We start from the raw sequence: 27,227 nt of genomic DNA on the forward strand, positions 1-27,227 counted from the left end.
CTTGTACTTGATTCACATACTTATGACACACAGTGGTCAGAGAGAGAGAGAGAGAGAGAGAGAGAGAGAGAGAGAGAGAGAGAGAGAGAGAGAGAGAGGCGGGGGAAGAGTGTGTTTCCGCGGGTGTGTCACTGGATGAACACCACCACCCAGAAGGTGAGGTTGAAGAGGCCCACCAGCACGGGCAGAACGACCAGCCTGTACCAGCGCAGGAGTCTGGGTGGCTCGGGCTCCCTGGGTATCTGTGGCTGCGCCGGCAGGAAGGTGGACACGTCCTTCTTGGGCGGTGGGGTGGGACGCACGCAGATGTGCACCACGATGTTGGTGAAGAGCAGGAAGATAATGAAGAAGAACCACACGTCGATGAGCTTGATGGAGGCGGTGGCGGGCAGCGAGTTGGACATGTTGGAGAAGAGTGTGTACAGCACCAGCAGTGTGGTGAGGGACATGATGGCGCGCACGTTGAGCGCTGTCACCTGCACGAACAGCGTGGCCCAGCTCACCAACAGCAGCAGTCCTGACGGCAGGAAGGTGGACAGCATGATGACGCCCTGCCGCCGGTGCAGCTCAAACTCCACCCTCAGGCTGTTCTCGGCAGCCTCCACGCGATCCACGTGCTTCACCGTGTACATGGCCAGCGTCTCGGGCCCCGTGTACCTCACCTTCGTCTTGGGGGAGAACCGCACCGCCGCCCCGCCACCAGACTCCGGCGCCAGCTGCACCTCCACGGCGCACCGCTGCTGGTCGAACGGGTACGAGTACAGCTCCAGGTAGCACGCCACCCGCGCCAGGAACTGCTGCGTCAGGTGCAGACGAACGTGCCTCCCCTCGAACACTGGGTCTGTGGGAGAAGAGAAGACAGCAGTACAGACAAGGAGGCAGGACTCCCTTCCGCCTTGGTGCTGCGGTGAGCGTAAGGGTTACAGGTGTTCAGTGATCTTCAAGAACCTACCTATGTTGACGTCATTGAAGGTGGGCGCGTTGGCGGAGCGACGGCTTGTGCCAGGAAGCGCCGCCCCAGCTCCTCCAGCCTGCCACCGTCCAGGTTGGCGACCCGCAGCAGCGGCCGCCACAACCGCCCGGAGTCCTCCTCAGTCAGCATCACTCCCTGCCTTGTCCCGCCCAGGTGCCGGAAGTTGACCCGATGGTCGCTCCACGTCAGGGTCAGCTTGAACTCCAACGTGATGGCCATGTTGAGGTCGTCCACGGCTGCCACTCGCGTCAGAGTTATGGACGACTCCAGCTGCAGGATGTCGCCCTCAAAGGACTTCAGCGGCGGCGGCGGGACCTGCTTGAGTAGCGCGTCGTTGCTCGCCTCCACCATAGTGCAGCTCACCTCGTCGCTGTTGTCCGGGCAGTCGTAGTGGAAGTTGCAGCGCAGGTGCGGCGCGATGCACTCCCCGGTGGAGCAAGTGAACTCCTCAGCAGCACAGCGGGACAGGCTGGCGTGCAGCGTGTGGCCCTCCTGCTGGCCGCACATCTCCCGCGCCAGGCGCCATCGTTGCCGCCCCAGCGGGTAGTCGCTGCCCACCCCGAGTCTCCACAGCAGCGTGGCGTTGATGTTGGGGTCCTCCATCTGCCACCTGCTGAGATTGTCGCGCCAGACGATCAGCAGACCCTGGTGACTCCAAAACACAGGCCGCCGCTCTGGCGACCCCACCACCCTAAACCTGGCCTCCAGCTCCTTGTCAAAACACAGCCCGCGGAAGTGGAGGTAGCTGGTGCGCACAAAGCTGCAGGCGGTGCAGCGCTTGGACTTGCAATAGTCTGGCTCCCAGTAACCATCGAGGCGCAGCTCGGCGCAGCCAAACACGGAGCTGTTGATGTTGATGGCCGGCCGGAAGTTGTGATATGTGAGCGGCGCACCGGCTGGGATTGTGCTCCACCCTGCCGCCGTGAGCCGCGCACCCAGCCACAGCTTCCACACTGCTGTGGGCACGCACACGTCGCTGAAGGGCACCATCTGCTGCGTGAGGCGCGCGTTCTCACTTTCAGAGGTGGGCAGAACCAGTTTGCCGTCCATCGCCTGGCACACCGCCAGCGACGCCTGTAGGCTTCTCTCCTCGGGCAGGATGGCGTAGAAGGGTTGGTCTCTGAAGAGAGAAGCGGTCATGAGTTTAATGCGATCATTTCTGTTTTTAGAAGCTCACCGTGTCCCAGCCTCACCTGCACAAGCTGGAGGGCGGCAGCCGACTCTCTACGCCACCGAACACCTCCACCTGCGAGGTGTCTGTGGAGAAGAGCACGTCCTGTGCATCGGGCGTGCCGCAGGAAGCCAGGCGGCGTACGGCAGCAGGCTCCAACAGGCGACCCCACATGTACACCTGTGTGATGTCGCCCCGCGTCACCTGGAGGCCGCACAGTGAAAGGTGGATGGTGGTTACTGCCGCCTGTCATTCCCGCACCGCCGAACACCGCCTCCCTGCACTGCCCGGTCCGTCCGACCCTTACCTGTGTAGCGTCGAAGTTGCCGCCCACGTCATCCTGCTCCTGGCCCAGGATCACCGTGCCGTTCATGAGGAAAGGCCACCTGCCGTGCGGCCTGCCGCGGTACTCCTCCTGTGGAGAAACAGGCATGATACTCCAAGACGTCCACGTGTCCTCCGCTGCTGGAGGACGAGTAGTGGGCATCAAGTATGAAGTGACTACAGTGATGGCAGTGGAGGGCAAGAAACTTTACATGTGATGGTGATGGGAGAGGAGGCGGCCAAGGAAGGCACCTCGTGTTGGGCGTGAGTGTTGACGGGAGGAGGCTGCCGTGCTGACTGTTGGGGAGGGACTTGCCTTGCCTGCCAGTAGAAGGTGTAGCTGCGGGCGTCGAGGAGGTGGCAGGCGTGATACCAAACCTCGGGCACCACCACGCCAGGCAGCGGCCACTCCGCCTCACTGTCGAAGGACCACAGGAAGAAATCGTCCTCGCGGTGACCTGAAGGAGGAAGCAACAATGAACACACACACACACACACACACACACACACACACACACACACACACACACACCTCGTAGTGTAGTGGTTAGCACGCTCGACTCACAATCGAGAGGCCTGGGTTCGAGTCCCGGTGCGGCGAGGCAAATGGGCAAGCCTCTTAATGTGTGGCCCCTGTTCACCTAGCAGTAAATAGGTACGGGATGTAACTCGAGGGGTTGTGGCCTCGCTTTCCCGGTGTGTGTTTTGTATTGATGTGGTCTCAGTCATACCCGAAGATCGGTCTATGAGCTCTGAGCTCGTTCCGTAATTGGGAAGACTGGCTGGGTGACCAGCAGGCGACCTAGGTGAATTACACACACCGCGTAGTGTAGTGGTTAGCACGCTCGACTCACAATCGAGAGGCCCCGGTTCGAGTCCCGGTAAGCGGCGAGGCAAATGGGCAAGCCTCTTAATGTGTAGCCCCTGTTCACCTAGCAGTAAATAGGTTCGGGATGTAACTCAGGGGTTGTGGTCTCGCTTTCCAGGTGTGTGTTTTGTGTTGATGTGGTCTCAGTCCTACCCGAAGATCGGTTTATGAGCTCTGAGCTCGCTCCGTAATTGGGAAGACTGGCTGGGTGACCAGCAGGCGACCGAGGTGAATTACACACACACACACACACACGGGCAAACATCACAACCTTGAAGGTCTGTTAATGAAGTCTCAAGCTATTTAGTGTATTTGAGAAATCACATCGAGTTTCCATTACGAATTACAAATCATCGCCTAAGTGACGTGTTTGGCTGCAAATTATCGGATATTTTCCATTGACGTGTATTAGGATCCTTAACTCGTGTGTGTGTGTGTGTGTGTGTGTGTGTGTGTGTGTGTGTGTGTGTGTGTGTGTGCGTGCGTGTGTGTGTGTGTGTGTGTGTGTGTGTGTGTGTGTGTGTGTGTGTGTGTGTGTGTGTGTGTGTGTGCGTCTTAGATGTTAAATTTTGATTGCGTCTTCTCTCTCTCTCTCTCTCTCTCTCTCTCTCTCTCTCTCTCTCTCTCTCTCTCTCTCTCTCTCTCTCTCTCTCTCCGTGTCTTCACCTACGGTAATGCTGTCACGATAGGTGATGTAGGAGAAGTGTATGTTATTCTCCACAAACAAGACGAACCTGTAATTAAAGAGAGATAATTAATCTCTCTCTCTCTCTCTCTCTCTCTCTCTCTCTCTCTGTTAGTTTTTGTCGTCGTGATTATTCTTTTGTCATGCTTATTTAATTTCACTTAGTGTGGTGTTATTATTCACTTGTTCATGTATTCATTCGTTCATTTGCATTTATATTGATTCACCCCTTCAAGTAGCCGTGAGTTAGTGTGTTGGTTGGGCAGTGATTGTTTTCCAGTTTTGTTGTTCGTTTAGTCAGTCAGTCAGCCAGTTGGTCAGTCAGTCGATAGTTTTCAGCCTTTTTTTTTCACTCGTTAGGTATTCAGTTTGTTAGTCAGTCAGTCAGTTAGTTAGTTAGTTAGTTAGTTAGTTAGGTCAATCTGTTGTCATTCAGTTGTTAGTCAGTCATTATGTTACGTAAATCAGTGAAGTCATCCAGTTAGTCAGTCAATCAGTCAGTCTGTCAAGTTAGTAAAGGAAGTCAGTCAATTTATTCAGTTAGTCAGCCAGTCAGTCAAGTCAGTCAGTTGTTACTCGATAAATTAAGTAAATCAGTGAAGTCGTCTAGTTAGTCAGTCAATCATTCAGTCAGTCAAGTTAGTAAGACAAGTCAGTCAATTTATTCAGTTAGTCAGATAGTCGGTCAGTTAGTCAATCAGTTTCTCAGTTGGTCATTCAAGTTAATCAGTCAGTCATTCAGTTAATCAGTTAGTCAGTTAATCAGTCGGTCATTCAGGTCAGTCAGTCAGTCAGTCAGTCTGTCAGTTAGTCACTCTGTCATTTATGTCAGTCAGTCAGTCAGTCGGTCGGTCAGTTAGCCAATCCAGGTTAATCAGTCAGTCAGTCAGTTAGTCGGTTAATAAGTCGGTCATTCAGGTTAGTCAGTCAGTCGGTCAGTCAGTCGGTCAGTCAAGTCAGTCAGCTCGGAGGTCAGGTTAATCACCCAATTAATCACACAGGTAGTCAGTCAGTCAGTCAATCAAGCAGTCGGTCAGTCATTCAGTCAATCAAGCAGTCAGTCAGTCAGTCAGTCAGTCATCACCACTCTGAACTTCACCACTAACTAACTTTTAAGAACTTCACTGAACAAAAACCAACTGCTGCTCTTTTCTCTCTCTCTCTCTCTCTCTCTCTCTCTCTCTCTCTCTCTCTCTCTCTCTCTCTCTCTCTCTCTCTCTCTCTCTCTCTCACCTGACCCAGTAACACAGAGTCAAGGCGTCAGTTGTTCTGGCGTCACGGGAGAAGTTGTACCGGAGAAACACATCATCTGTTGTCTTCTTCGTCGCCTCCCTCTGTAGACTGAACACCTTGATGCCCTCTCCTTGCTCTCCCTGCCCTCCCTGCCCGCCCTGCTCGCTCTCACCTGTTGGGAGAGAGGGAGTGTGCACAGTGGAGTAGTGGAGTGATGGGGTGGTGGAGTGGTGGAGTGGAGTAGTGGAGTAATGGAGTGGAGTGGTGGAGTGGTAGTGGTGGAGTGGTGGAGTGGTGGAGTGGTGGAGTGGTGGAGTGGTGGAGTGGTGGAGTAGTGGAGTGGTGGAGTGGTGGAGTGGTGGAGTGATGAAGTGGTGGAGTGGTGGAGTGGTGGTGGTGGAGTGGTGGAGTGGTGGAGTGGTGGAGTGGTGGAGTGGTGGAGTAGTGGAGTGGTGGTGGTGGAGTGGTGGAGTGGTGGAGTGGTGGAGTGGTGGAGTGGTGGAGTGGTGGAGTGGTGGAGTGGTGGAGTGATGGAGTGGTGGAGTGGTGGAGTGGTGGAGTGGTGGTGGTGGAGTGGTGGAGTGTGAGTGGTGGAGTGGTGGAGTGGTGGAGTGGTGGAGTGGTGGAGTGGTGGAGTGGTGGAGTAGTGGAGTAATGGAGTGGTGGTGGTGGAGTAGTGGAGTGGTGGAGTAGTGGAGTGGTGGAGTAGTGGAGTGGTGGAGTAGTGGAGTAATGGAGTGGTGGTGGTGGAGTGATGGGGTGGTGGAGTGGTGGAGTGGTGGAGTAGTGGAGTGGTGGAGTAGTGGTGGTGGAGTAGTGGAGTGGTGGAGTGGTGGAGTGGTGGAGTAGTGGAGTAGTGGAGTGGTGGAGTGGAGTGGTGGTGGTGGAGTGGTGGTGGTGGTGGAGTGGTGGAGTGGTGGAGTAGTGGAGTGGTGGAGTAGTGGTGGTGGAGTAGTGGAGTGGTGGAGTGGTGGAGTAGTGGAGTGGTGGAGTGGTGGAGTAGTCGAGTGGTTACGGATCCAATCTGTTTTGAAATTGAGTGTTGAGTGGAATACAAGGCAGTGTTTGATTTATGGGGTAGGAGTGTTTTCTCTCTCTCTCTCTCTCTCTCTCTCTCTCTCTCTCTCTCTCTCTCTCTCTCTCTCTCTCTCTCTCTCTCTCTCTCTCTCTCTCTCTCTCTTTAATTATTCTTCTTCCTTACTCTTTATTTCATCACGAAGCTCTTACTAACTTTTCTGTCTGTCTGTCTGTCTGTGTGTGTCTGTGTGTGTCTGTCCGTTTGTCTAGCTGTCTGTCTACCTTTCTATGTGTGTGTGTGTGTGTGTGTGTGTGTGTGTGTGTGTGTGTGTGTGTGTGTGTGTGTGTCTGTCTATCTGTCTGTCTCTATTTATCTGTTTGTCTCTCTCTCTCTCTCTCTCTCTCTCTCTCTCTCTCTCTCTCTCTCTCTCTCTCTCTCTCTCTCTCTCTCTCTCTCTCTCTCTCTCTCTCTCTCTCTCTCTCTCCGTTGTTTAGTTTCTTCCATGATTTACACTCGGCTCTCGTGAAGTAATAATTCGTAGAGACATTGAAAGCTTTTAAGAAGATGTGAGTTTGATGTAAATCGATTTCTGAGTTGCCAGATGTTCAATGGAGAAAAATGCAAGGCGCCTCTATACTTGCATTAGTTCTTTGTTTACTACCAGAGAGAGAGAGAGAGAGAGAGAGAGAGAGAGAGAGAGAGAGAGAGAGAGAGAGAGAGAGAGAGTTATTTTCTTTTTTCTTTTTCTGTCCTTGTTTTTGGTGTTCTTGGAATGTGTTTGGCTGTTTTGGTGTCCCTCGTATTTTTTTTTTTTTTTTAATGGAGAGATTGTCATTTTTTTCAGTCTCTGGTTTTGATGTTTTTTTTTTTATTTCTGAATCCTCCTTCTCCGTTTGTCTCTGTCTATGTCTCTCTCTCTCTCTCTCTCTCTCTCTCTCTCTCTCTCTCTCTCTCTCTAATTATTTTTCTTCAGTTATTAAGAACATTTGTTGTCTCTTTACCTGTTTTTTTTCTCGTTTTATTTTATTATTTACTATTATTACTATTTTTCTTGTTTTTCCTCGTTTTATTATATTATTTACTATTACTATTTTTCTTTCTTCTTTCTCGGTTATTTTTCTTTCATTATTGATTTTTCGCCTATTTGTTTATGTGTTTTGTGGTTGGTTATCTTTTTGTTTTATTTTCATTTGATTTTATTTTGGATATCATTGCTTGGTCTTTTATCCTAATCTTTCCCTTACTTTCATTATTTTATTATTCATTTATCTATCCACTTATTCGTTTTATTCATTCATTTATCTATTTTTTATGGTTGGTTCTTTGTTTTATTTTTCCTTCGTTTTATTCCATTATAGAGATCATTGCTAGTTTTTTTTTTTCATTTTCGTTCCCAAACCTTTATTTTTTTCTGTTTGATTATTTTCTATTTATTTATTCATTGATCTATTTTGTAGTTTGCTTTTTTTTTCCCTCGTTTTCTATTTAACTGGAGAGAATATTACTAGATTTTTTTTCCCTCTCCATGTTCTTTTTTTCTTAGTCTACCTCCTTCGCCTAGTAGGAAGAAAACGTGTGGTTGACTCATTTTTTTTCCTCCGTTTTCTTTTACTGAAGAGGGCGTTATTACAATATTTTTTTTAATTGCCCTATTTTTTTTTGCCTTGAGTCTTTTCTCTTTCTCATAAAAAAACGAAATAAATAAAAAAAACATGATTAACTCTATTTACTGTTTTTATTTTTTATTTTTCACATTCTTCCATTCGATTTATCATTACCAAATTTTTCAGTTCCTTATTCTTGATCTTGTTCTTGTTTTCTTCTTGACCTGAATCTTCTTTTATTGCTTTTTTGTCACCTGAATCTTCCTCTATTCCTTTTTTTTTGTCACCTGAATCTTCCTCTATTCCTTTTTTTTTGTCACCTGAATCTTCCTCTATTCCTTTTTTTTGTCACCTGAATCTTTCTCTATTCCTTTTTCTAACCTTATTCTTTATTTTGTCATTGAAACTTCCTCCGCTATACATGAATAAATAAATGAAAAATTGATTCTCCCCACGAAAGTCAATACAAACTTGGATACAACTCTAACTTCTTACATTGACTCTATACATCCAGTGTGACACCTGCAGCTACGTGTATCAACTCATCGCTTCACGCTTTCACCACTATACGTGTCGTAACTTTGGGAGGTGAGGAAGTTGTAAAGAGAGCGTTGTTACTTTTTAAGCCCAATGTAGCTTGACGTATACTGTCACTTGTGTAAATTGATGTGTGCACGCTTTAAAGGAGAAAGGACGGACAAACAGATAGATAGATAGATAGATAGATAGATAGAGAGAGAGAGTGAGAGAGTTAAGGCACTGTATCATTTCACCAATAGCTTAAGTTAAATTGAGTTACTGGGAACGAAATAACTTCCATTCTTGATCTTGACTGTATATCTTTGTCATAAACTTTAGATACGGGTAGAGGGAGTTACAAAGGAAGACAAAGAGTAGGAAATAAAGGGTACTGTCTTTGTAAAGGGAAGGGAAATCGCAAAAGGAAGAAAAAATAGAGAAATTAAAGAAAAAAATAACGTGTCTGAAGAAAAATACAAGAATTAGAAGGAGATAAAAGAGGAAAGAGATAAAAGGGAAGTGCGTGAGGGAAGGTAATAAAAGAGTTGCAAAAAGGGAAGAGGAGAAGGAGGTGAAGAAAAGTGTGCCAGTTTAGAGGAAGGTAATGGGAAAGGTAACGAAGAAGAGAGAGTGAGAGTGAAAGAAAATACGTCATTTCACCAAAGGGAATGGAAAGAAAATGTCGAGGAGGAGGAGGAGGAGGAGGAGGAGGAGGAGGAGGAGGAGGAATAGGCGATAAAATAAGAGGGGAAAAATGAGGAAGAATATAGTAGACAGAGGAAAATGAGAAAAAGAAGGGGAAGAAGAAGAGATAGAATAAGAGGAGGAAAAAGAGCAGAGAGAAGAAGACGAGAAGGAAGGAGAAGAAGAAGAAGAAGAAGAAGAAGAAGAAGAAGAAGCAGCAGAAAAGGAGGAAGAAGAGAGAGCAGAATAAGAAGAGTAAAGGAGGAAGGAAGGATAGATATCTTAAAAAAATGAATCACGAAAATAAAAATTACAAAATCGACGAAAAATAGATGATAAAAAAGTGACCTTATAAATGCAAAGTCACAAAAGGAGCCGAGGAGAAGAAGAAGAAGAGGAGGAGGAGGAGGAGGAGGAGGAGGAGGAGGAGGAGGAGGAGGAGGAGGAGGAGGAGGAGGCAAGTAAATGAAGAGGAGGAGTTCAAAAGCGTTACAAGATATATACAAAGTCACAAAGGAAGCCAAGAATAGGAAGAGGAGGAGGAGGAGGAAAACGAGGACTAGGACGAGGAGGAGGAGGAGGAGGAGGAGGAGGAGGAGGAGGAGGAGGAGGAGGAGGAGGAGGAGGAGGAGGAGAAATACAAAGGAATACAAAGGAAGGAACAGACATCAACAGCCGTACTGGGCCTAACGAGGCTGTCTGTGTGCCTATGCTACCACTACAGATTCTACGAGTTATAGACTGAAGGACATCAGGGTTCAAGGAAGAAGAAAAGAGGCCACAGGGAGAGAGAAAGTCAAAGATGTGATAGGAAAGATTGAAGAAGTGATACTATCCAGTACAGTAGCTAGAAAAAAAAAAGGATATCTTATGTAGGCGCAAAGTACGTCACTTGAGGGGTTAATGCGAGGTGAATGTCCAACCTTTTTTTAAAAGTTTCTATTGTATTGCTACGGACAACATGTGCTGGGAGAGAGTTCCAGACATTTACAATTCTATTGAAGAAATAATGTTTAGCCTCATCTGATCTGAAACGTTTACCTGTAATCTTGTAGCCATTATTTCTAGTGGTGTTGGAGCTGTCAATGGTGAGATAGTTGTTTACATTTACGTTATCAAAGCCCCGGAACATTTTAAATAGTTCAATCAAATCTCCTCGCATTCGCCGCTTCTCTAAACTGAACAAGTTGAGTTCCCTCAAGCGCTCCTCGTAAGGCTTGTTTCGCAGTCGTGGGATCAACTTGGTGACTCTTCTTTGGACTCTCTCCAGGTTGTCTATATCTTTCCTATAATGGGGTGACCAGAACTGGACACAGTACTCAAGATGAGGTCGGACGAGTGCATTAAACAATGTGAGAATAACCCCTTCTGATTTAAATTGAAAAGTCCTACCGATAAACCCAACCAATTTGTTTGCTGTTTTAACTACTTCCCACCAGTGTTTACTTGACTTGAGGTCTGAAGTAATTATGACGCCTAAGTCTTTTTCCTCATCAACCTTAAGAAGCTCGGAACCGTTCATTGAGTAATCAGTATGATCATTATTGCTACCAATGTGCAACACTTTACATTTATCTACATTGAAGCTCATCTGCCACTTGTCTGACCAAGTGGCTAAGCGGTCGAGATCTGATTGTAGTTTTCTTTTATCCTCCGACGTGACTACTTTATTCATTATTTTAGTATCATCAGCAAACTTACTTACTTTACAGGTGAGGCCCTCATCGATATCATTAACATAAATAAGGAAAAGAACCGGACCGAGCACAGATCCCTGTGGTACACCGCTTAAAACTTTTCTCCATTTTGAAAATTTACCATTTAAAACAACGCGCTGTTTTCTCTCAGAAAGCCAGTCTTCAAGCCATTTGAGAAGTATTCCATCTACACCATGTGAATTCAATTTACCTAGCAGCCGCTTATGGGGAACTTAGTCAAAAGTTTTTGAAAATCTAGATACACAACATCTACTGCCTTTGTTTCGTCGTACATGGTGAAAACATCATTAAAGAAGTCAAGCAGATTAGTCAGACAAGAACGTCTGTTTGGAAAGCCGTGCTGTGAGTCATTGATTAAATAATTTACTTCCAGAAAGTAGACTAAGTTATTGCGAATTGCAGTTTCCATTAATTTGCATACCACAGATGTGAGGCTGATGGGTCTGTAGTTACATGGGAGTGATTTGTCGCCTTTCTTATGTATGGGGGTTACGTTTGCTAACTTCCAATCCCTGGGAACCTTACCACACATGAGTGACTTGGTGAATAGCAATGAAAGGGGTTTACATATTGGAAATTTAGCTTCTTTCAAGACACGTGGTGCAATACAGTCTGGGCCGGGACTTTTGTCAGTTTTCATTTTATCATTTACTTTAATTATTTCGTCTTCTTGAAAATCACAGACACTAAAAGGGGTTAGGTTATGGAGCATAGGGGGTGGTTCAGGGATTATGTGAATGTTTTCCTTTGTAAAGACTGAAGCAAAATAATCATTTAGTGTGTCTGCAATTCTGAGTTTCTTCAGTGGCAAGATTACCGTTGTCTAAGTAGATCTGGTTAATGTGGGATGTAATAACTTTTTTCTTCCGAACATAACTGTAAAATTCCTTGGGATTGGATTTGGTGACGCTTGCAATATACATTTCAAGGTTTTTCTTGCTTTGTTTAATGAGCTTCTTTGATTCGCGCCGAAGTCTGTCATATTCAAGTTTGTCACCCTCGTTTTGATATGTCAAACATTTATGGTAGGCACGATAGGAGGAGGAGGAGGAGGAGGAGGAGGAGGAGGAGGAGAAGAAGAAGAAGAAGAAGAAGAAGAAGAAGAAGAAGAAGAAGAAGAAGAAGAAGAAGAAGAAGAAGAAGAAGAAGAAGAAGAAGAAGAAGAAGAAGAAGAAGAAGAAGAAGAAGAAGAAGAAGGATGAGGAGGAAGAGGAAGAGGAAGAGGAAGAGGAGGGAGGAGGAGGAAGAGGAGGAAGAGGAGGAAGAGGAGGAGGAGGAGGAGGAGGAGGAGGAGGAGGAGGAGGAGGAGGAGGAGGAGGAGGAGGAAGAGGAAGAGGAAGAGGAGGAGGAGGAGGAGGAGGAGGAGGAGGAGGAGGAGGAGGAGGAGGAGGAGGAGGAGGAGGAGGAGGTGGAGGTGGAGGTGGAAGAGGAGGAGGAGGAGGAGGAGGAGGAGGAGGAGGAGGAGGAGGAGGAGGAGGAGGAGGAAGAAGAAGAAGAAGAAGAAGAAGAAGAAGAAGAAGAAGAAGAAGAAGAAGAAGAAGAAGAAGAAGAAGAAGAAGAAGAAAGGAGGAGGAAGAAGAAATGGCAAGAAGAAGAGAAGGGAGAAGAGGTGGAGGAGGAGGAGGAGAAAGGGGAGTTGAAAAGAGTCACAAGAAAGGCACCACACTCACCACGGGACGTTCTACTCAGTGCCAGTGCCAGCCATCAGTCAGTGCCAAAGGTAATGGTGCTCGATACCTTTCCGAAACGAACGAAACAACAATGAAATATGCACAACGAACATCTGTGACCACACTCGCGCACACACACACACACACACACACACACACACACACACACCCTTTCTTTCTCTATATTTTCTTTCCAATAACATTATTCTTCACACACTATCTTCTCCTCCTCCTTCTCCTACTCTTCATCTTCCTCTTCTTCTTCCTCCTCCTCCTCCTCCTCCTCCTCCTCCTCCTCCTCCTCCTCCTCCTCCTCCTCCTCCTCCTCCTCCTCCTCCTGCTTTGAATTTAAATCAGGAAAAAGTTATCCTTCCTTTATATAACTCACTGGTGCGTCCCCAGCTTGAATATCATGTGCAGTTTTGGTCACCATATTACAGAAAAGACATTGAAAAACTGGAAAAGATACAACGTAGAGTGACTAAAATGATTCTAAGATTGAGAAATAGACCGTATGAGGAACGACTGGAAGCATGAAATTTATTCAGTTTAACAAAGCGCAGGATAAGAGGAGACCTAATTGAAGTTTAGAAAAATTTTAAAGGATATAACAACCTTGATGCAAATAAATATTTTATCATTGATCATTCTAACATGAGAAGGAATAATTGATTTAAGATTACACCCAAACGCTTTAAACCCCACGAGGCAAAGCACTTTTCTTTGATAGAATTATTAATATCTGGAATAAGCTTCCTTTCTTAATTATAAACAGCACTTTTGTGGCATCATTCAAAAGTAAAATAGAAATATATTTAAAGCTTCACCCCAGCAGGCTCTCTTCTTGTCCGAATAATTAAACACGATATTGTTGTTATTGATGTTTTGTTGTCTTCTTTTCAGATAGACAAGTAAAGTTCAGCGTGGGGTGAATAGTAGGATCTCCTTTCATCCTTTCCTGTGAAAATTCCATGGCAGTTTTTCCATACTGCATGGTGCTTTTCCCAACTATTTTTCTATGCCAGCGAAAGCTGGACAAAGTGGTGGGTGGGGAGGAGCTGCCGTCTGTACTGTCCTGTCTCTCTTCCCTATTGATAGAAGTAGTTACCAAGCAGCCTTGAAAAGACCAATAGGTCTGCTGCTGTTTCCTCCTCCTCCTCCTCCTCCTCTTCCTCTTCCTCTTCCTTTTCCTCTTCCTCTTCCTCTTCCTCTTCCTCTTCCTCTTCCTCTCCTCCTCCTCCTCCTCCTCCTCCTCCTCCTCCTCCTCCTCCTCCTCCTCCTCCTCCTCCTCCTCCTCCTCCTCCTCCTCCTCCTCCTCCTCCTCCTCCTCCTCTTCCTCTTCCTCCTCCTCCTCCTCCTCCTCCTCCTCCTCTCTCTCTCTGTGTGTGTGTGTGTGTGTGTGTGTGTGTGTGTGTGTGTGTGTGTGTGTGTGTGTGTGTGTGTGTGTGTGTGTGTGTGTGGGTGGGTGGGTGTGTCTGTCTGTCTGTCTGTCTGTCTGTCTGTCTGTCTGTCTGTCTGTCTGTCTGTCTGTCTGTCTCTCTCTCTCTCTCTCTCTCTCTCTCTCTCTCTCTCTCTCTCTCTCTCTCTCTCTCTCTCTCTCTCTCTCTCACATGCTCAAAGACAAGTGACATACAGATGAGTAAAACAGCGAAACCAACTCCCGGAGGATGTGAAAGACGGCCCTTCTTGTAAAGCATATCAAAACAAAATCAAGAAAAGTAATTTATCGATCGTGTACTTTATAATTTGTTTTCATTTATTAGTTAGTTGTATTTATTGATAGAGTAGTCCCAGTTTGCTTTCGTTGGTGGTTAAGACTGTATTATTTAGAACGTGTGTGAAAGTCTTAACGTCATTGATCTAGTCTTATTATTTAGCCATTTGATTTGTGTTGAATGTAGGTATAACGCCATTGGCCCGGGCCGCTAAATGTATCAGTATCAGTATCAGTGTCAGTGTCAGTGTCATCATCAGCAGTGTCAGTATCTTCTCCTTCGATATTAGTTTATTGATATTGTAATGATGGTGTGTGTGTGTGTGTGTGTGTGTGTGTGTGTGTGTGTGTGTGTGAGTGTGTTTTAATGTTTGATATGTGGTATTTCTCTCTCTCTCTCTCTCTCTCTCTCTCTCTCTCTCTCTCTCTCTCTCTCTCTCTCTCTCTCTCTCTCTCTCTCTCTCTAACATAACATAATCTTCCCGTCCCACCCAACCACCACCACCACCACCACCTCATCCTCATCCTCATCCTCATCCTCTCATCTCATCCTCCATCTCCATCCCGCCCTTCGCTTCAATATCCCGGCAGGAGGAACACAAGAAGGACACGTGGAATCGCTCTATACAACCTGAAGTGCCCTTATTTGTATTCATTCCTTTATTCATTCCTCTTGTTTCTGGTCTTTGAGGAGTTACTGTGCTATCACGGTGGTGGTGGTGGTGGTGGTGGTGGTGAATGTGGACCTAGCGTGAGAGGTGGTGATTGTGGTGGTAGTGTTGTTTTGTGGTCCCTGTTATGTGTTAGTGGTTTGATCGGTCGTACTCTTGTGGTATTTTTACGAGGTGTGGATCTTTTGTTATTGTTCGTCCTAGGTGGTGGTGGTGGTGGTGGTGGTGGTGGTGGTGGTGGTGGTGGTGGTGGTGGTGGTGGTGGTGGTATTGTTATTGATGCCACTATTGTGTTTTCTTCAATTCTTGTTCTTTCGTTGCTTTTCTTATTGTTACTACTGCTACTGCTACTTCTACTGCTACTGCTACTGCTGCTGCTACTGCTGCTGCTGCTACTACTACTACTACTACTACTACTACTACTACTACTACTACTACTACTACTACTACTACTACTACTACTACTACTACTACTACTACTACTACTACTACTAACCACAACCACAACGAGCTCTTACTGTCATACCACCACCACCACCACGAACCCCACCACCACCACCACCACCACCACCACCACCACCACCACCACCACCACCACCACCACCAACACACTGGACTGAAGTAACTCCACAAAGCTCCTGGAATATCGTGGACAAATCGAAGGAGTGAAGCAAAACTGAAGAAAATTCCAATTCGCTCAATTTTTACCTGCAAGACAGGAAGATAAACTCAGGTAAACTTGGACTCAGGTAAATTTAAGTCACCAATCAATCACTTTTATGGCCACGGGGAATAGAGGTGGTTTTGCAGTTTAACCTTGATATTAAACCTTAGTTACCTGAATTATGGATGATTTAGTAGCCAAATACCTGTGCTTACCTGTATAGCTGCCAGTAGGTGTGGTTTTACATTATTTAGGGAATCAAAAGGTATACTGTTTAGCTTCTAACTCTTTCAGTACTGGGACGCTTTTTTTTACCATGAGTTTGGGTGTGATTTGACGATTTTATGGACGTTAGCAAGGATTTATGGAGGTCGGAAGATTGTTGGCCAGTCTTCACTATTTCAATCCCTCATAAGTTTCTGAAGCTGTATGAAATCACCAAATAGTAACCAAAAGGAATATTAAAATGCGTCATGCTACTGAAGGGGTTAAAATGTTCATGGGTGTCGATTGAGGGGGAAGTTTGATAAAGTCTCCCTCACTTTTGAGACTGAGAGGGATATAGTCTCATTTGTACCTCCTTCGTTGTGATTTGTCGTAACACACACAACAATTTCATTTATACAATTCTACTACTGTTATATCAAGACCTTCTTTCTTTCATCCTTATTCTGTCCACCTCTTTAATGTAAGAGTCAACCATTACTGTCAATCAATCATCCCTTTCTCTCGTAAACTTTAGAATTCCCTGGCTGCTTCTGTATTTCCATCTTTCTATGACCTGAACTCATTTAAGAGGGAGATTCCAAGACATTAATCCCGAACGGTAGCGCTGCACCACGGCACCCAAAAAGATGAGAACAATAACATTTTAATGGACGTCGTTTGCTTTAAAACAGTGTGGGGAGGACATATTAAGAGAGGGAGAGGGCGTAGCGAGCGAAATTTACCGACTTCCGAGACATTGAAATATTATAGTCTTATTTTGTTTTTATGAAGTGGTCTATAGCACCTGTAGGTAACCTGAAGAGTATGTGTGGGAAGACCTGTTAAGCTTCCACCCATTAGTGGCGCAGACAATTTTATTTATAGTGGTACCCATATTAGGGGCCATATCACCACCCAAGCGCATCTTTGGTGTAACCACCTAGAATCTGGGTATCATGGTGACATGTAGGTAACTTCAAACCACTCGACAAATGGCAAAGTTTCAAAGCGGTACTTGGTGGAATTCGAACCTACGCGTGGACGTCTGCCCGATCTCACGGTTAGCACCTTAATCACTACGCCACAATGTCTCTTATGCTTTGTTCTGCCAGTTTTTTTTTTTTATGTATAAGGGGAAAGCTGGTCAAAGGCATATAAAAAAAAAAGTAAAAAAAGCCCTCTCGGAATTGCACGGAGTCATTCTAATTGTGTCTTTTTTTTTTTAATTCATTTTTGCTCTTGGTCAACTTTCCACTCTTCCACAAAAAAAAAAAAAAAAACAGGTAGGACAGTATAAGAGACATTGTTAAATATATAGCAACACAGACTATAATATGTCAAAAGATCTCAAAAGTCGGTAAATTTCGCTCCCTACGCCCTCCCCCTCTCTTAAGTCCTCCCCACACTATCTTAAAGCAATCGACGTCCATTAAAACGTTATTACTCTCATTTTTTGGGTGTCGTGGTGCAGTGGTACCGTTCTTGCTTTTGGGGATTAAGGATTCAAGCGCTTGGGTTTCAATCCTGGTTACGATATGAGGGTAGGAAGACACTCTGGGTAACGGCGCCGAAATGTTGCCTAGAATCTTTCGTGACGAGGCACTGTCCTGTCCCTTATTAGTATATTAACCTATTCAGTGCTATGACGCGTTATCATATTCATTCTGCTTACAATTTGGCAATTCTATACAGCTTCAGAAACTTATGTGGAGATTGAAATTGGGAAGATTCTGGCCATTAATCATCTGACCTCCGTTGATTCTTCCTAATGTAAATAAAATCGTCTAATCATACCCAAACTCACGGTAAAAATGCGATCCAACAACAACAACAACAACAACAACAACAACAACAACAACAACAACAACAACAACAAAGACTTCGTTATTTTATTTGTTATTATCTTTTCTATTTGGTGTCTGAGATAAGTAAAGGTAACGAATGTTGTTTCGCTATTAAATGTTATTACTGTGTTTTCATTGTTTGATTATCAATTACTATTATGTTTTGAGTCTAATGTAGGTAAAGGTAAATGAAGTCTTTTGAACTATTAGATATAATTTTTTACTTTATTTGCTATTTTTGTGAAGTTTGAAGTAAGTAAAGGTAAAATTGTGTCGTTTAACTATTAACTATCATCTTATTTATAGAAGTTTGAATAAGTTAAGGTGAATATTATCGTTCGACAGTTAACTATCATCTTATTAACGTTTCATGTATCAACACTGCTGCCATTGATCTCAGTAAGCCTTTGAAATTTAACGAAGCTCAAACCAAATCCCACACACCGAGAAACTCCACCAACAACTTTCTTGCCAGTGCTGAAAAGAAATCACATTTGTATTTGTCCAAGGTCACTTTATTCACCTGACAAGAACCCCTTAGTAGTGAAGGAAATTAATGCATGTCTTTCTTATTCACGTGTGTAATGAATAACACCTGTAGCGTGCCTTGTATCCGCTCATTATAGGTGAAATGTTAGGAATTTCACCTTTTATACCATTTCTCGTACATTTACCCCACTCAGACACTTTATATTGCTGTCCTGAACTAATGGATGCTTTCTTAATCACCTGTATAATGAATAATACCTGTAGCGTGCCTTGTGTCCTTCCAATACAGGTAAAATATTAAGAATTCCACCTTTTATGTAATTTCTCGTACATTTGTCCCACACAGACACAATCTATTGCTGGTCCTTCCATTATAACAATTTCTTTACTCGGCCACAACTCTCGCTAGGGAATGTCCGGTTCAGGAGAGTTAATTATGTACGTGTTCTTGCTCTTACCTTGCCTCTGTAGCGCTCACATGACCCTCAGCACTTCAGCCACACGCGCGGATTTTAATTCTTAATGGCTTCCTTAACTCAAAGTGGAATTGAGTCAAGACTTTTTTTTTTCCCAATGAAGCTTTTGTGTTGTCTCTTTTTGAACATATTTTAGTAGACATTTCTATATTTTCATGAAGATGTCTTAAAGCTTTCAGTATCTTTTCGTCAATGTCGTGTGAAGTTTTTTATATTCTCTTGTGCCGCCACTTGAGCGTTCTCCTTGTCAACATCGTCTTAATGTGTGACCATTCTCTTGTTCAATATTTTTTTTGTCAATATAGTATAAAATTTCTTCTACTCATTTTTCCTCTATATTTTATTTTATTTTATTTATTTATTTTTTCATTTATACCATGTGGGCTTTTCACGAGAATTTCTGGGCTAAAGGGGATACTTTTTATGGCACCTCCTATCTCAAAGCTCACCCGCTAGGAAACCGTTGCCCCGAGTGAGGAAGCCCAACCTACACTCGGACCGTGGACAGGATTCGAACCCGTGCATTTGGAGATCCCTCGGACCCCGAAGCACGCATGGTTCCACTGTATTCTATTTTCAGCGATGGATTTCTCACGTGGAAAGCGTAGGCGTGAAATGAAGATCAGGACCAGCGTTAATAGGTACATTTTAATTAGCTACGGTTTGGTACCATCTATACAAAATGATACAAGTCGTGTCGAAACGTAGCCATTAAAAACGTACATATTAACGCTGGTTCTGATCTTCCTTTTATCCTATCTCTCTCTCTCTCTCTCTCTCTCTCTCTCTCTCTCTCTCTCTCTCTCTCTCTCTCTCGACGAGGAGGTTTATTTCTATATGCTTCTAATTCTCGTATTCACTCGTTTTTCTTCTCTATCTATCTTTCACCTCATGTTCCTGTCTCGCCTCTCATACCTGTCTATCATTTCTTCCTCGCCCTTTCACTTACTTGCTACCTATTCATCTCCTTCTTGCAGGTAACCCTCTCATGCAGTTAATTTGTGTTTACCGTCTCGCCTCACCTGCATGGAAATTTATCACCTTGTTAACTAGAAGTGTAGAAATATGTGCGTGTTTTGGTGTGTGTGTGTGTGTGTTTGGGTGGGGGAGGTAAGCGTGTGTGTGTGTGTGTGTGTGTGTGTGTGTGTGTGTGTGTTTGTGTGCGCGTGTGTGTTTGTGTGTTAGGGGGGAGGGTGCGAAGTAAGCGTGTGTGTGTGTGTGTGTGTGTGTGTGTGTGTGTGTGTGTGTGTAGGTAAGTATGTGTTTTTTTCAATTCCTTGGCGTGTTTGTACGTGTTTTATTGTGTGTATGTTTGTCACGCTTGGGATTTGTGTGTGTGTGTGTGTGTGTGTGTGTGTGTGTGTGTGTGTGTGTGTGTGTGTGTGTGTGTGTGTGTGTGCGCCGTGCGTGTGCGTGTGTTCATCATCATCCACGCGCTTGTTTTTCAGTGGTTCATATTATAATTAAATTTCTTTCCTCATCCGTGCGTCTTTCATCCCACATGCCTTTGTTAATGCACGCGTTCACTTTGCATGTGCACAATTCATGGGGTTGTTCTTGAGAGAGAGAGAGAGAGAGAGAGAGAGAGAGAGAGAGAGAGAGAGAGAGAGAGAGAGAGAGAGAATTTTACATTGTTTCTTTATTTTCTATTTACTTGGGAGAACTACTACTACTACTACTACTACTACTACTACTACTACTACTACTACTACTACTACTACTACTACTACTACTACTACCACTACCACTACAACACATACCATTCACAAACGTTACCCTCGAATCACCAAGGAGAAGGAAGAGGAGGAGGATGAGGAGGATGAGCAGGAGGAAGCAATCTGTTGGCTGGCTTAACTTTGCCATCTCTCTCTCAAACCTCTTGTGACTGAGCTGTTGCATGTGTTTCGCTGGTGACCATCCTCTCCCCTCCTCGCTTAGCTGTCAGTCCTTGCATGCTTTAATACCTGCATATGAAAGGACAGTGTGAGGGTTTCCATTTGTGGGGTTGTATGTGTGTGTTGTGATGTAAGGGTGGGCAAATGACTGAAGTGGGCTTAAGGGTGTGCTACTGAAGGTATGATGCAGGTGTTCTAGATACGTAATGTCCTTGGTGTGGTAATATTAAGGGCTAGGTTAGTAAAGTAAACTCTGGAACTCCCTGCCTGTGTTTGCATTTCCAACTTTCTATTGCTTGACTTTCTTTAACCACCGTCAGTACTGGGACACATTTTTTTCCTTGAGATTTGTGTACGATTAAACCATTTTATTGACATTAGGAAGGGTCTATGGAGGTTAGAAGATTAATGGTCACAGTCTTCACTATTTTACTCCCACCCATAAATTTCTGAAGCTGGATAAAATCACCAAATAGTAAGCAGAATGAATATAGAAACGCGGCATGGTACTCAAAGGATTAAGAGGATGCCGGGGGGTTCAAGACATTTATTTATCTTGCTAATTCTATCGGACCTCTATGGGGACTAGCAACTAAGTGGGCCTTTTATTTTTTTGTTGCCCCTGACCAGCTGTCCCCTCTTACGTAAAAAAGTAAGAAAGAGATACTGTAAGGGTGTAAGTCGTAAGGTTATATGGAGATCGGAAAGAAAGTATCAGGAAAAAAAAGTCACAGTACTAATTTAATTATTTGATGATAGGGTGTTATTGAAAATGACTGAAGTGAGGTTTAAGTGTGTGTGTGTTTGTTAGTGAAGGTGCGAATATGTGATTCTAGATAAGTACTTTCCTTGAACGGTACAACGGTGTATGTTGATAAGTAAAAGGTACTGTGATGGTGTAAAGTATATAAGGATGCGATGTAATTTGAAATGACCTAAGTAAGATTTGTATGTTACTGAAAATATGAGATCCTTGAACGGTAGAATAGTATACGTTAGTGAATGAAAAGGTACTGGTAGTGTGAGGCAGTTTTTTTTTTCAATGCAAGAGGGAAACTAGCGAAGGGTTAAAAAAAAAAGATAAAAAAGGCCCACTTAAAATGCTAGTTCCCTTAAAGATTGATGAAGAATTAGCCAGAATTTAGGGACAAAGGTCTTGAAACCTCTCATTTAACAGAAGTCAAGTCGTAGGAAGATGGAAATACAGAAGCTGGTAGAGAGTTCCAGAGTTTTCCAGAGAAAGAGAGATAGAGAGTACTGGCTAACTCTTGTATTAAAGAGTTGGACGGAATGGGGTTGCTGAATGAGTATATTGTGAGTTGTGAGAGTGTGTGAAGTTCATTTTGCTAGTGAATTGAGATTGATAAAGATGTTTGTTTGTGAGGGGAATAGAATTTAAAGGCTGTTATGTTAGTGAAATGAGGAGTATGAGGCTGTATGCTTGTGAGGATATGTGGGGGTGATTATCTTAGTAGAGTGAGAAGAGTTGAAAGTGTTTGCGTGTCTGTGAGGGTTATGGATAATGAAATGCATGAAAAGATGATGAAAAAGGAAGACAGGCAAGAACGACATTAAAAGATGCGTATGAAGAAGAAACAGAAGGAAAAATTGAGCATAGGAAGACAAAAATGATACAAGATAGAAAAATGAAGAAAGGAGAAAGATGAAAGAGATAAAAAAAAAGTTCACGGGAGAAAAGGGATGAAAAAAGTGAAGATATGAATAAAAAAGCGTAAATAGGACACAAGACAATGATATTAATGAAGAAAAGGAGGGGAAATGAAAAAAAAGAAAATGGAAATATAAGAACGAGATTGAAAAAAACACGAATTAAGGAGCAGCGAAGAGGGAAAAAGTAAGAGTAATGAAAAAAAAAAAAAAACACATTAGGAAAACACAACAAAAAGACGTCAATTTATAGGGAATAATTTGGTGGAGCAGTACACATATATTTTCAGTTCGTAGCTCCGTAAATGTTATAAATGAAGGTGATAAGGAATGAAGGTATATTGGGAGATAAATAAAGGGAACACTGATGAACTTGTGAACAAATAGATGGTGTTAAGTTGATGGAATAGCATAAATAGGTAGGATAGCTTTGTATTAGTACTCTCTCTCTCTCTCTCTCTCTCCCATGATTTAATTTCCATTCTCATTAAGTCACCCCACAGAGTTATACTGCCCCTCGCCGCCTCTGCCTCCCACACGTACAGGTATGCATTAACCTCCCAGCTCTGTTAACGAGGAATGATGAGACTTGAGTGTGGTGTAAGGAGGCCAGATGTTACAGCTGTGGATTGTAGTGGGATTGTTTGGTGGAGTGTATGTTTGTTCCATGTTTATGTAGGTGGAGGAGGGGAGGGAGAGGGAGAGGAAGAGAGAGGGAAAGGGAAAGGGAGAGAGAGAGGGAGATGGAGAGGAAGAGGAAGAGGAGAGGAAGAGGAAGGGGAGAGGAAGAGGGAGAGGAAGAGGGAGAGCGAGAACGAGAGCGTGAGTGTGTGTGTGTGTGTGTGTGTGTGTGTGTGTGTGTGTGTGTGTGTGTTTTAATTTCTCACCTTTTATTTTTATCTTGTCATAATATACATAGAAAAGATTTAACATTTTTCGAAAGTGCCCCCTCTCTCTCTCTCTCTCTCTCTCTCTCTCTCTCTCTCTCTCTCTCTCTCTCTCTCTCTCTGTAGTGACATGAAGTGAGGTGAAGAGAAACAAAAACCATATCAGTCACGTCTCTCATCATTGTAGAGTTGAAATGAGGAGGATCACACTCATCACAAACTCATCTCATCACAAACTCACCTCATCACTATAGGAAATCAATTATCATCACCACAAATCACGCAAGTCCTCATGCTAACTCATCACACTCATCACACTCATCATTAGGCATTCATTCATCACTCAACAGAATATACTCATCACTGTTACTGGAAGTTTACTCATTACTATTTATGCTTACTCGTAATTTACCTCTTCAGTACTGGGACACCTAACCTAACCTAACCTAACCTAACCTCTTCAGTACTGGGACACATTTTCACCATGAGATTTGGGTAAGATTAGGCCATTTTATTGACATTAGAAAGGGTCTATGGAGGTCAGGAGATTAATGGCCACAGTTTTCACTATTTTAATCCCCCACATAAATTTCTGAAGCTGTATGAAAGCACCAAATAGTAGCAGAATGAAGATGGAAACGCGTCATGGTACTGAAGGGGTTAACTCAAGTAAGGAAATATTCACCACTTTCTAAGATTTATTCGACTTAATTAAAAGCAATGTACTTACTCATCACACTGAATTTTTTCATTAAATTTACTTATGATACAACTAAAAGAACAAAAATATCCATCATCACACTACTAAGATTAACACATCACTACTAAACCTAGCTTATTCATCACCGCAGTTCTTCTACGGCAGTCATCACACAAAACAAAACATTCATCACTTAAGTTACCCATTATGATGAAAAACACGATATTCATCACCTCAACAATCAATTCATACCACTAAAACAGCAATGCACTCATCGCTCGCTCATCACTCACTCATCACTCACCGCAACATTACCATCACCACTCACTGAGATGATCAACTTACCACACCCATATATACCACTCATCACCAGAATACACCACACACACACACACACACACACACACACACACACACACACACACACACACACACACACACACACACACACACACACACACACACACACACACACACACACAATACCACTCGTCACCAGAATACACCACACACACACACATATCACCACTCATTACCAGAACTCACCACTACTCACAAAGATTATCAGCTCACCACACCCATATATACCACTCATCACTAGAACTCACCACACCATCACATCACCACTCATTACCAGAACTCATCACTAACAGAAACAACACCACATTCACCTCCCATCACCACAGCATTTTTCTTTGTTATCTGAGCCTCTTTGTTTGTTTTTGTTGCCCTTAGCTAGCTTTCCCTTCTTACATAAAAAAAAAAAAAATACACACACTTGCACACACCACACCTTAGAAAAGACATCTGTACTTTTGACACCTGAGCAGAAACACCAGATCTCATTACTCTTGCACACCTGAGTAAAGACAACACCTGCACACAGAACACACCTGAGCGAAGACAACATGAAACTTCCAAATATTATTAATCCCTTTAGTACCATAACGCATTTCCATATTCATTCTGCTTATTATTTGGTGATTTTATACAGATTCAGAAACTCATGTCGGGGATTAGAGTAGTGAAAACTGTGGCCATTAATCTCCTGTCCTCCATAGACCCTTCCTAATGTCAATGAAATGACCTAAACGTGCACAAATCTCAAGGTAAAAATGTGTCTAGTATTTAAGGAGTTAAACACACCTGTACTTCTACTTAAAGACAACATCTGTATACACAATACACCCGAGGAGACAATACAGGTACACGCTCCTTACCTATGAAACATCCAAATACTAAAAACACACATACATAAAGACAACATCTACACACACAACACACCTGAGTCTACACAACACAGGTATTCTTCTTACCTATGAAACTCCCAAATACTATTAAGCACACCTGCACCCCTACGTAAAGACAACACCTACACACACAACACACCTGAGAAAGGATAACACAGGTACGCTCCTTATGCACGAAACACCCTGATATTATTACACACACCTTTAATAATAATAATAATAATAATAATAATAATAATAATAATAATAATAATACCTGCCTACTTACGTAAAACAATTCCTACACACACAACACACCTGAGTCAACATAACACAGGTACTCTTCTCCTTACCCATGAAGCACCAATAAACTATTACACACACCTGCACACAACACCTGCACCACCACACACCTGAGCCAACACATCACAGGTACTCTAACTCTCACCTGACACCAAATATCACACCACGTCCTCCTCCTGTCACTGCCACTTTCTTATTGGTGAAGTTTGTCGCTGCAACCCTCACACTTACCGGACACTGCTCTCCACCCTCTTGCTTCCTCCACTCTCCCACCTCCTCCACCTTCCCACATCCTCCACCCTCTTCCACCCTCCCAGTTTACCTTCCAGTCAGCTCTCTCTCCCTCCTAACGTAACGCACACCAAGTAATCCATTTGTAGTCGATACTTTTATTTTCCTGAATTGGTGTGTGTGTGTGTGTGTGTGTGTGTGTGTGTGTGTGTGTGTGTGTGTGTGTGTGTGTGTGTGTATGTTTAGTTGTCATTCGTGATTTACATGCCTTAGTTTCTGTGTCTTCTATAATTAATTTGTAATTTTTTTTATACTTTTTTTCATTTGTAATTAACCTGTGTATCTATCTGTCTATCTATCTGTATACCTCCTTGTAGGTCTGATAAAGTTATCCAAAAGACAGGGACAAACATCTTGAAACCTCTCTCTTAAATGAAGTCAAGTCATAGGAAGATGGAAATACAGAAGTAGACAGGGAGTTCCAGAATTTACCAGAGAAAGGTATGAATGATTGAGAGTACTGGTTAACTCTTGCATTTGGTGGTTGGACAGAATAGGGGTGAGAGAAAGAACAAAGAAGAAACCAAACATGTGAAGATTACTCCATACAAGGACGGATGAGGTACTTGTACAGAGTTAACAGTTGGAGGGGCGAGAAAAAACTGATGGAGACGCCTCAGAACACCTAACATAAAAGAAGCTGTTTTAGCAAGAGATGTGAATTTTCCAGTTTAGATTATGAGTTAAGGACAAACCGAGGATATTCAGTGTAGAAGAGGGACAGTTGAGTGTTCTTAAAGAAGGTATAGTTGTCTGGAAGGCTGTGGAGCTGATAGATGGAGGAATTGAGTTTTTGAGGCATTGGACACTACTAAGTTTTCTCTGCCCTAATCAAAAATCTTAGAAAGATCAGAAGTCAGGCGTTCTTTGGCGTACCTGCGTGGCATCTATTTGTTCTCTCTCTCTCTCTCTCTCTCTCTCTCTCTCTCTCTCTCTCTCTCTCTCTCTCTCTCTCTCTCTCTCTCTCTCTCTCTCTCTCTCTCTCTCTCTCTCTCTCTCTCTCTCTCTCTCTCTCTCTCTCTCTCTCACACACAAAAAAAGAGCAGTTGGTAATATTTTGGAAGTGCCTCAGGACGTGTGTCAGTTTTCATGGTTGTGTTCTTCAGTTCCTCAGTGTTCTCAGCTGATGTGTGAACTACCGTGGTGAACATTTGCCATGTTTTGTTTGCTCTTTTGTTTGCATTCTGGGTGGTATTGTTGTTATTGTTGTTTTTGTTGTTGTTCATTGTTCATTGCTTCTATACTACTACTACTACTACTACTACTACTACTACTACTACTACTACTACTACTACTACTATAATCGAACATTGCCCTCTGTTACAAAGGACACAAAGGCTATTCACTGAGAGGCGGTTTGTTGATAGCCACGTGCCTGTCATAAGTGAAAAACAACAATGGTTACTTAATAATTGATGTAGCCTTTATGTATTCATGGAGAAACACACACACACACACACACACACACACACACACACACACACACACACACACACACACACACACACACACACACACACACACACACACACACACACACACACACACACACACACACACACACACACACACACACACACACACACACACACACACACACACACACACACACACACACACACACACACACACACACACACACACACACACACACACACACACACACACACACACACACACACACACACACACACACACACACACACACACACACACACACGA

The 27,227-nt window shown here is 43.7% G+C and overlaps 3 protein-coding genes across 3 annotated transcripts in view; 1 reads left to right on the forward strand and 2 right to left on the reverse strand.

Moving 5' to 3' along the window:
- Positions 1-757, reverse strand: LOC123508718 (gamma-aminobutyric acid receptor subunit beta-like). The gene has a single exon (XM_045262604.1). The coding sequence runs from the start codon at positions 630-632 to the stop codon at positions 129-131; it is 504 nt and encodes a 167-aa protein (XP_045118539.1). The 5' UTR covers positions 633-757; the 3' UTR covers positions 1-128.
- Positions 1-27,227, forward strand: part of LOC123508526 — a 48,982-nt gene that overhangs the window by 2,305 nt on the left and 19,450 nt on the right. The gene's annotated exons all lie outside the window — the stretch shown is intronic.
- On the reverse strand, positions 702-25,506 carry LOC123508525. Its single transcript, XM_045262261.1, has 9 exons — positions 25,446-25,506; positions 24,476-24,558; positions 22,592-22,661; positions 5,255-5,426; positions 2,721-2,886; positions 2,452-2,559; positions 2,167-2,348; positions 953-2,093; positions 702-841 (listed from the first exon to the last, which is right to left on the reverse strand). Exons 1-8 carry the CDS (start codon positions 25,504-25,506, stop codon positions 953-955), a joined length of 1,983 nt encoding a protein of 660 aa, XP_045118196.1. The 3' UTR covers positions 702-841.

The sequence above is a fragment of the Portunus trituberculatus genome, chromosome 25 (genome assembly GCF_017591435.1).
Source record: "Portunus trituberculatus isolate SZX2019 chromosome 25, ASM1759143v1, whole genome shotgun sequence".
In the NCBI taxonomy this organism is placed as follows: Eukaryota; Metazoa; Arthropoda; class Malacostraca; order Decapoda; family Portunidae; genus Portunus; species Portunus trituberculatus.

What these genes read in the sequence shown, in the direction of transcription:
- LOC123508525 (XM_045262261.1), bottom strand. Translation starts at nt 25,506, where the DNA reads ATGTGGGAAGGTGGAGGAGGTGGGAGAGTGGAGGAAGCAAGAGGGTGG. An exon ending in AGGGTGGAGAGCAGTGTCCG is followed by an intron (nt 24,559 to 25,445) that starts GTAAGTGTGAGG and finishes TTCTGTGTGCAG; the next exon opens with GTGTTGTCTTTACTCAGGTG. An exon ending in GGGCAGTATAACTCTGTGGG is followed by an intron (nt 5,427 to 22,591) that starts GTGACTTAATGA and finishes CTCTCCCAACAG; the next exon opens with GTGAGAGCGAGCAGGGCGGG.
- LOC123508718 (XM_045262604.1), bottom strand. Translation starts at nt 632, where the DNA reads ATGTACACGGTGAAGCACGTGGATCGCGTGGAGGCTGCCGAGAACAGC.